This window comes from Malus domestica, chromosome 07 (assembly GCF_042453785.1).
Source record: "Malus domestica chromosome 07, GDT2T_hap1".
Lineage (NCBI taxonomy): Eukaryota > Viridiplantae > Streptophyta > Magnoliopsida > Rosales > Rosaceae > Malus > Malus domestica.
The window spans coordinates 31,669,386-31,677,686 of record NC_091667.1 but is presented as its reverse complement, the minus strand read 5'-3'; the positions used below and the strand labels follow the sequence as shown (position 1 = coordinate 31,677,686).

General features: G+C 38.3%; 1 protein-coding gene across 1 annotated transcript; it reads left to right on the top strand.

Annotated features, from left to right (window-relative positions):
* Window positions 1-158: 158 nt before the first annotated feature.
* LOC103400030 (disease resistance protein RPV1-like) lies at window positions 159-7,792 on the top strand. The gene is made up of 9 exons (XM_070825353.1): window positions 159-864; window positions 1,044-2,148; window positions 2,582-2,884; window positions 2,985-4,955; window positions 5,087-5,338; window positions 6,118-6,597; window positions 6,708-6,851; window positions 7,142-7,378; window positions 7,460-7,792. The coding sequence occupies exons 1-4, from the start codon at window positions 371-373 to the stop codon at window positions 3,660-3,662; spliced, it is 2,580 nt and encodes an 859-aa protein (XP_070681454.1). The 5' UTR covers window positions 159-370; the 3' UTR covers window positions 3,663-4,955; window positions 5,087-5,338; window positions 6,118-6,597; window positions 6,708-6,851; window positions 7,142-7,378; window positions 7,460-7,792.
* Window positions 7,793-8,301: the final 509 nt, after the last annotated feature.

Genomic DNA, 8,301 nt, shown 5'->3' with positions numbered 1-8,301 from the left:
TTACTACTTTGACCCCTTTCTTGGCATTTTCTTGGGTTAAAAATCAAAAGCATGCAGATTCCATTCCCATCGAAATTTCCCTGAAGAAGATCTGAAAACACATAAAAGCATAATTTTCCTTTGGACGTGATATTCACACATTTCAACTTCTCATAAATTTTTTTAATTTTTAAATGTAAAACTAGATGAATTAAAAAAAATTAACAAAAATAAATTATCAAAAATGTATAAAAAAGTAAAATAAAGTATGGATATCACAACCATTTCCTTTTCGCTTTTTCCCTTTTGCATTGACTCATTGAGTATTTATGTACTTACAATTCTCTTAGTCATAACTGCTCGATCATCGGTGACCAGGTGCGATCGATAAATGGTTGCTTCTTCTTCTTCTTCTTTTTCTTCTTCTGGCTTTGGTTGGAAATACGATGTGTTCATCAATTTCAGAGGGGAAGACACTCGCAGGGGCTTCGTCAGCCATCTCTACAACGCTCTGGCTAAGAAACCAATCAACGCCTTCATTGATGCCGAAAAGTTCAGAAAAGGCGACCACCTTTCCGAGCTCCTGACAGCGATTCAAGAGTCGAGGCTTTCGATTGTAGTTTTCTCTCAAAACTATGCTTCTTCCACTTGGTGCTTGAAGGAACTCGTGCAAATCCTGGAATGCAAGGGTACCAATAACCAGATTGTACTCCCCATTTTCTATGAAGTTGATCCGTCTGATGTTCGTAAACTCAAGAAAAGTTTCGCGGAAGCTTTTGCTCAGCACGATATCGATTCTAACGCCGAAATAGAGGAGGTTCGGAGCTGGAGATCCGCTCTTACAACTGCCACCAGTTTAGCCGGCTGGGATTCGCGAAACTATGAGTAAATTCTAATTTGTTTTAGTTTCCTAGTAATTTTTGGGATTTTTGTAACGTTTAGGGGTAATTTGATAAATATTTAGTTTTTAGTTTTAATTTCTATTTTTTTGAAAACTAACAGATGAAAAAGACCCATTAATTATCATTTGGTGGTGTTATTATATTGTTTTTTAAATTTGACAGAAATGATGCGGTGCTTATTGAGGAAATTGTAGAAGATGTTTATAGGAAATTGATCGACATCTCATCAACATCAAGCAAAGATAATGGCTTGGTTGACATGGATTCTCACATGCATGAAATGCATTTATTATTATATCCTCCCGGAGGTGAAACGAATAATGTTCGCGTTGTTGGAATATGGGGTATGGGTGGTTTAGGCAAAACAACCATCGCTAGAGCTGTTTATGATAAAATCGCTAATCGATTTGAAGCTTGTTGCTTTCTTGAAAATTTCAAGGAAGGTTTCATGAAGCATGGCAAACTACATATGCAGGCACAACTTCTATCGAATATCTCGAACAACAAGGTGGGGAGTTCTGACATATCAAAAAATGGTTTTCAGGTGATGTTAAAAAGCCTTGGTCAGAGAAAAGTTCTTATTGTTGTTGATGATGTGGACGAATTAGAACAAATTGAAGCTTTACTTGAAGAGCCACATTCCTTTGGTTGTGGAAGCAGAATTATTATAACAACTAGAGATTCGCAATTACTAAGCATAGCTGATGTGATATATAATCCCAAGATTTTGAGTGATTCTGGAGCTCTGAAACTCTTTAGGCGGCACGCCTTCAGAAAAAACCAACCTACCAGAGATTATGATGATCTCTCGAATCATGTCGTAGAATATGCTCAAGGCCTGCCTTTAGCACACAAAGTCTTGGGAGCTTTTCTTGGTAACAAAACTATACGCGAGTGGGAAGATGAGTTAGAAAAAATAAGGAAAATCCCACGAAGGGGAATTCATGATGTGCTTAAATCAAGCTTCGATGGACTAGATGACAAGGAGAAGGACATCTTTCTGGACATTGCATGTTTCTTTAAAGGGATGAAGAAAGACTGTGCAACCCGAATTCTGGAAGTTTGTGGTTTCCATCCTTATACTGGAATAAGAGTTCTAATCGATCGAGCTCTCATAACTGTCTCAGGGGAGGGGGAACTGGAGATGCATGATTCATTAGAGGAAATGGGTCGGGAAATCGTCCGCCAAGAATGTATCAAAGAGCCTGGGAGACGAAGTAGGTTGTGTAGTTATGAAGATGTTCATCACGTGCTATCTCAAAATACGGTGAGAAATCTTTTTCTTATTGTCAATAAAAAGTTTCAACTTTTGATCAAAATCAATTTCTTAGGTCCGTTTGATAAGTATTTTTGTTTTTAATTTTTAATTTTTAGTGTTTATTGTTTTAATAAGAGGTCGCACTTGGTGTGATGACAAGTGCCTTCGCCCATGAGCGGTAGGTCTCGGGTTCGAGACTTGGAAGCAGCCTCTCCATAAATGGGGGTAAGGCTAGCCAACATTCATCTCTCCCAGACCCTGCGTAAAGCGGGAGCCTTGTGCACTGGGTACAACCTTTAGTGTTTATTGTTTTAATAATTGAAAATTGAAAACAATTAAACTAAAAACAAAATGATTATCAAACGGCTCCTTAAGAAACAAGTATTAGTTTCATAATCTAAACTAAGGTTCTCTGTATTTTCCCTTACTTTGATTTACACAGGCTACAAAATCAGTTGAAAGCATAATCGTGGATTTCTCGTACTCAGACTGGGTATGCTTAAATGCTGAAGCTTTTGTTAGCATGAATCAACTAAGACTTATCAAGATCAGTCATAAGGACTCCATTTCTAAACATGATTACTGCAAACACCACTTGATTGGGCCCTTTAAGTTACTTAACTTGAGGTATCTCTCCTGGTTTGGATTCCCTCTCAAGTCTTTGCTATCCAACTTTCAATTCAAAAATCTTGTTGAACTTGACATGCAATTTAGTCTCATTGACCGACTTTGGGAAGGAACCCAGGTATGTACAATCATTTACATGTATTTGTTTCTTTTAAATGTTTGGGTTTTGAGTGAGATGTCTTATTAAGTAATGCATGCTTTCCTAAATGTTTTAACAGACGCTGGAAAAGTTGGAAGTCATCAATTTAAGTTATTGTCAATACCTTGAGGAAACCCCTGACTTCACAAATGTGCCAAATCTTGAGAGGCTAATTCTTCAAGGTTGTAGAAGCTTAGTTGAGGTTCACCAGTCTATTAGGACTCTTAGAAACCTTGTTTTATTGAATCTGAAAGGGTGCGAGAAACTTAAGATTCTACCCAGCAGCATTCGTATGAAATCTCTCAAAACCTTTAATCTTTCTGGCTGCTCCAGTCTTGAGATGTTTCCAGAGATTTTAGAAGGTATGGAGGAGTTAGAAGAGCTTGATTTATCCAAGTCAAAAATTAAAGAACTGTCCTCGTCAATTAATAATCTCACGGGGTTGAGTCATTTGAACCTAGAAAATTGCAAGGAACTTAAGAGTCTTCCAAGCAACATTCGTATCAAATCTCTCAAAACCTTTAATCTTTCTGGCTGCTGGAGTCTTGAGATGTTTCCAGAGATTTTACAAGTGATTGAGGGGTTAGAACAGCTTGATTTATCTAGGTCAAAAATTAAAGAACTGCCATCGTCAATTAATAACCTCACGGGGTTGAGTCGTTTGATCCTAGATGATTGCAAGGAACTTAAGTGTCTTCCAAGTAGCATTCGTATGAAATCTCTTAAATTCCTTTCTTTCTGGCTGCCTGAGTCTTGAGAAGTTTCCAGAGATTTCAGAAGTGATTGAGGGGTTAGAAGTTCTTGATTTATCCGGGTCAAAAATTAAAGAATTGCCCCCATCAATTAATAATCTCAGTGGTTTGAGTTATTTAAGCCTAGATAATTGCGAGGAACTTAAGTGTCTTCCAAGCAGCATTCGTATGAAATCTCTCACAACCCTTAATCTTTCTGGCTGCTCGAGTCTAGAGATGTTTCCAGAGATTTCAGAAGTGATTGAGGGGTTAGAAGAGCTTGAGTTATCCGGGTCAAAAATTAAAGAACTACCCCCGTCAATTAATAACCTCACGGGGTTGAGTCATTTGCACCTAGATGATTGCAAGGAACTTAAGTGTCTTCCAAGCAGCATTCGTATGAAATCTCTCAAAGTGCTTAATCTTTCTGGTTGCTCGAGTCTAGAGATGTTTCCAGAGATTTCAGAAGTGATCGAGGGGTTAGAATTTCTTGATTTATCCGGGTCAAAAATTAAAGAATTGCCCTCGTCAATTAATAATCTCACTGGGTTGAGTTATTTAAGCTTGGATCATTGCGAGGAACTTAAGTGTCTTTCAAGCAGCATTCTTGTGAAATCTCTCAAAGCCGTTAATCTTTCTGGATGCTCGAGTCTAGAGATGTTTCCAGAGATTTCAGAAGTGATTGAGGGGTTAGAAGAGCTTGAGTTATCCGGGTCAAAAATTAAAGAACTACCCCTGTCAATTAATAACCTCACGGGGTTGAGTCATTTGCTCCTAGATGATTGCAAGGAACTTAAGTGTCTTCCAAGCAGCATTCGTATGAAATCTCTCAAAACTCTTAATCTTTCTGGTTGCTCGAGTCTAGAGATGTTTCCAGAGATTTCAGAAGTGATTGAGGGGTTAAAAGTTCTTTATTTTTCCGGGTCAAAAATTAAAGAACTGCCCTCGTCAATTAATAATCTCACGGGATTGAGTTATTTAAAGCTAGATGATTGCAAGGAACTTAAGGGTCTTCCAAGCAGCATTTGTCAGCTCAAGTCCCTGGTCTATCTCTCTCTTTCCGGTTGTACAAAGTTTGAGGTGTTTCCAAGCATTGAAGAAAATATGGAAGGATTAAGAGCGCTTTTCTTGGATGGAACATCTATCAAAGAGCTTTCCCCCTGGATTGAACGCCTTACGGGGCTTCAGTATTTAAATCTGAGAAACTGCAAAAGCCTTGTGCATCTTCCCGACACCCTCTGTAAATTGGCACACCTGATCACGGACACATAGCTGCGTCTTGGCCTCAGTCCCTCTCCACCCCAACCCCCAATTTCTAGGTAATCAAAATTCAAACCCTATTTTTGGTTCGGAATTAAAATTCGAAATTTGCGAAATTTTATTATCTGAATAAAGAAATAATTTTCTGGGGTTTTGGGTACTCTGTGCTTATAAACACATGGATACGAAGCTCTGTTTTGAAGCAATCAATCGGACACTACGCCGCGTTGCAGCAGCTTTGGTGGAATTGGCGTGGTCAGACGTCTAGGCACAGCCGGATTTTATGAAATCCCAAGAGGTGTCTTTTTCCAAGAAGAGGTACATAACTCCGCCGCCGGATTCTTTTGATTTGTGCTTGTGCGGAAACTGTGAAGATATTGGTATGTCAATTCCTGTTGCTCACTTGCTAATGCCACCGGTGCTCCTCCAATCTGGGTGAAAGGTAGTTTGCATTTCCTTTAATCATAACATTTCTGTACCTGCAAATTACAGTGGATGAGCCCTCTGAATTTGTGTAAATGATGTGGGGCATAATAATGGGATTTTCAATTGCTTGTCGTATGAATCATCAGCAAACTTTGCATTCATCGGTAAAACCATGGTATTCAATACAACGAACAAGAGATGCTAAGCAGCCTTTTAAGTTTTACAGAAAATTGCATAGTTGAACAAATACAATGGAGAAGTTACAAACTGTTACACTCTGTTTGGAAGAGGAAATTTAAGATTACTAAGAAATTTTAAAATGATAGAAATTGAAATAACAGTATTTGTTATCTTTAAACTCTCTCATGGAAATTTAGAAATGACACATATTTACATGAAATTTAAACTTGAGAATTGGAGGTCATAAGTTCCAAGTTTTGTTTTTCCCACGCGGAAATTCTAAATTTATATGTTTATAAATCCAAACAAGAAAATTACTGCATGTCAATTTATAAATTCTGACTTTTATCAAAATTCCATGTTTATTCCCCTCATCCAGTGTTAATGTTTTCCCAATACGTGGACAGATTACTTCGTACATTTTGCGTTGTGATTGCTTCTCTTTACGTTTTTTCTGCCGATCTTTGTGCACCATTGATAGTGATGCCAGTTTTAGTTGCATGCTCGCATAAAATCTGCCAAAAATACACATATGTCAAGATTTTAAATCCCTTTGTGCACCATTTATTCCGCTAACGAGTTTGATCTTGAAGTCTGGCACGCATGCTTTTGCAGGGAACATGTATGAGATTGGATCGTCTGGAATTAGCAGTCTACAGGGGCACATCAAGAGGAGGAATATATAAGAGCCTCAATGATTTCATCTCCCTTCGGAAGAGTGTACCTTGTACCAACTAAATGCTAAAGCTGTAGATGCTAGATTTGAATGGTTCTGGTAGATATTTCTAGCATCTGTATATATACTGTTTGGAGAAGGACGCTATAGCGATTCAGGGTCGGCCCTGGCCCAGTGCAAACGGTGCACCTGTTCAGGACTGAAATTGTTTTGGGGCACTTCTTCCTCCACGAATCGCGACAATGGTGACCAGAGCCTTTCTTCCAGACTTGTGCCCTTCCGTCCCAGCTTTCCTTATCAGCCTCAGAAATCACCCAAAACCGGACTGAATTTTACAGAATCGGTCGCCGTTTCACCACTGCAGTCCCTCTGTGCTCAGCTCATCGAGCTTTCTGGGTACTCTTGCTCGGAGCAACACAGTGAGTACTACACTAACATTTCACTAGAAAATGCCCATTTATATGTTGTGATTAAAGTGAGTAACTTTGAGATACCCAGATTGTTAAATCCACTGCTGCTTGTTTTCCAGATTCTGACGAAAGATGGGTACTTACTGGATTTGAGATGTGAAGGACTAATAGATGTCATGTTTGTTACTGCAATTTCTGTTTGGTTTGAGATGTGAAGTACTAATGAGATTGCTTTGGTGGGGAGTGTTCGCCCTAACTGATCCGTGAGTAAAAATATTGATTCTCTGGACGCCTGATTAGTGAAAAGCCTTACTTTCATAGCTCCTTCCAACTTTTTTCAACATATTGTGCGTTGATTATTTCAAAATTTGAATGTATAGCTCACTATTTGGTGCCCCCTGATCTGAAGTTTTCAGGTTGCGTTGAAATTTCCTTTCTTGAAACTAACTATTGTGTGAAGTGATGAACATCCATCGGATACATTTTAAATTGGGCTCTAATGTGCTTCAAACTCAATTGAAATTGGTTACTGGCTTTTCTTGATCTTAACCAGGTGATGCATGATTCTTAAATTCTCCAGCAGATGAAGGTTTCGATGTATGGGTAGAAAATGTGCGTCAAACACGTTGGAGTCAGGGACACATCTTTATCAGAAAAGAACAAGATTTATGCTTTACTGTAGGATTTTTGGGATTGGAGTTGGCAGGAATTGGCTCGATTTGATCTATCAGAAATGATGCGCTGCATGTATTCAACAAGCTCCAACGTCTTTGTTGTTGGACATTCACAGGTATTAAACCTCTTAATCTACTTCAAATCTCCTTCCCTAGCAGTTACTTTTGGTGTTTACTCAATGTATTCATGTTCTTAGGGAACAATCATGTCTTTAGCTGCTCTCACCCAGCCGGATATAGCTGAAGAAGTGGTTGAAGCCGCCGCTCTTTTCTGCCCAATATCATACTTGGAGCATCACTTCAAAATTTGTTATCTTCTGTACATTATATGCAGCGAATGGGTCGTCAACCTTTTGGATTCAATATGTGATGGTTATGTTGACTGCTTGGAGTGGTCGTATATGATTTTGCTTTTGATTGTCAGGGTTTCAGTACTATGTCCTCCTTGTTGTATGTTTTTTTTTCAAGTAATATAATATGGGCGTGAGGGCCTAGCCCCCCAGCTTCGACTGGTTCCAGCCCTCTATAAATATTTCTTTTTAATTTACTGGTCTAATATCCTAGTGGAGAGGCATTAGGGTTCTCGCGAGTTCGAAACCCGTAATGTAATAGTTTAATACTCTCTCCTTAATATATATATATTTTTTTTATGTATGCAAAGAATTTGTCTAATTTTGAACGTGTAAGAAATGAAAATAGTTAATTGAGTCACTCGTTAAAAGTAAATTATTAAGGAGTTATATTCGGCCTACGGTCCTTTAGCTCTCTCGGTTAGAGATAAGATTTTTGTCAAATGACTATGTTTGGCCTACGGTCCATTGGCCCACTAAGTTGGATATGGAATAAAATAGGGAACTTTAACGAAAAGCACCTGGTACTGTTTACTTTAACCAAAAACCACATTTTTACACTAAAAAGTCAATCATGGTACTATTCACTTTACCCTTTATTTTGTCCTTATCATTAAAACTCAAAGTTTTCAAGCCTTTTCATTAATTTTCCTAATAAAATATGGCCTTACATTTTTTATTAAAATATA

Coding starts and splice junctions, on each gene's coding strand:
- LOC103400030 (XM_070825353.1), top strand. CDS start 371: ATGGTTGCTTCTTCTTCTTCTTCTTTTTCTTCTTCTGGCTTTGGTTGG. Junction 865..1,043: donor TGGGATTCGCGAAACTATGA/GTAAATTCTAAT, acceptor TAAATTTGACAG/AAATGATGCGGTGCTTATTG. Junction 2,885..2,984: donor GACTTTGGGAAGGAACCCAG/GTATGTACAATC, acceptor ATGTTTTAACAG/ACGCTGGAAAAGTTGGAAGT.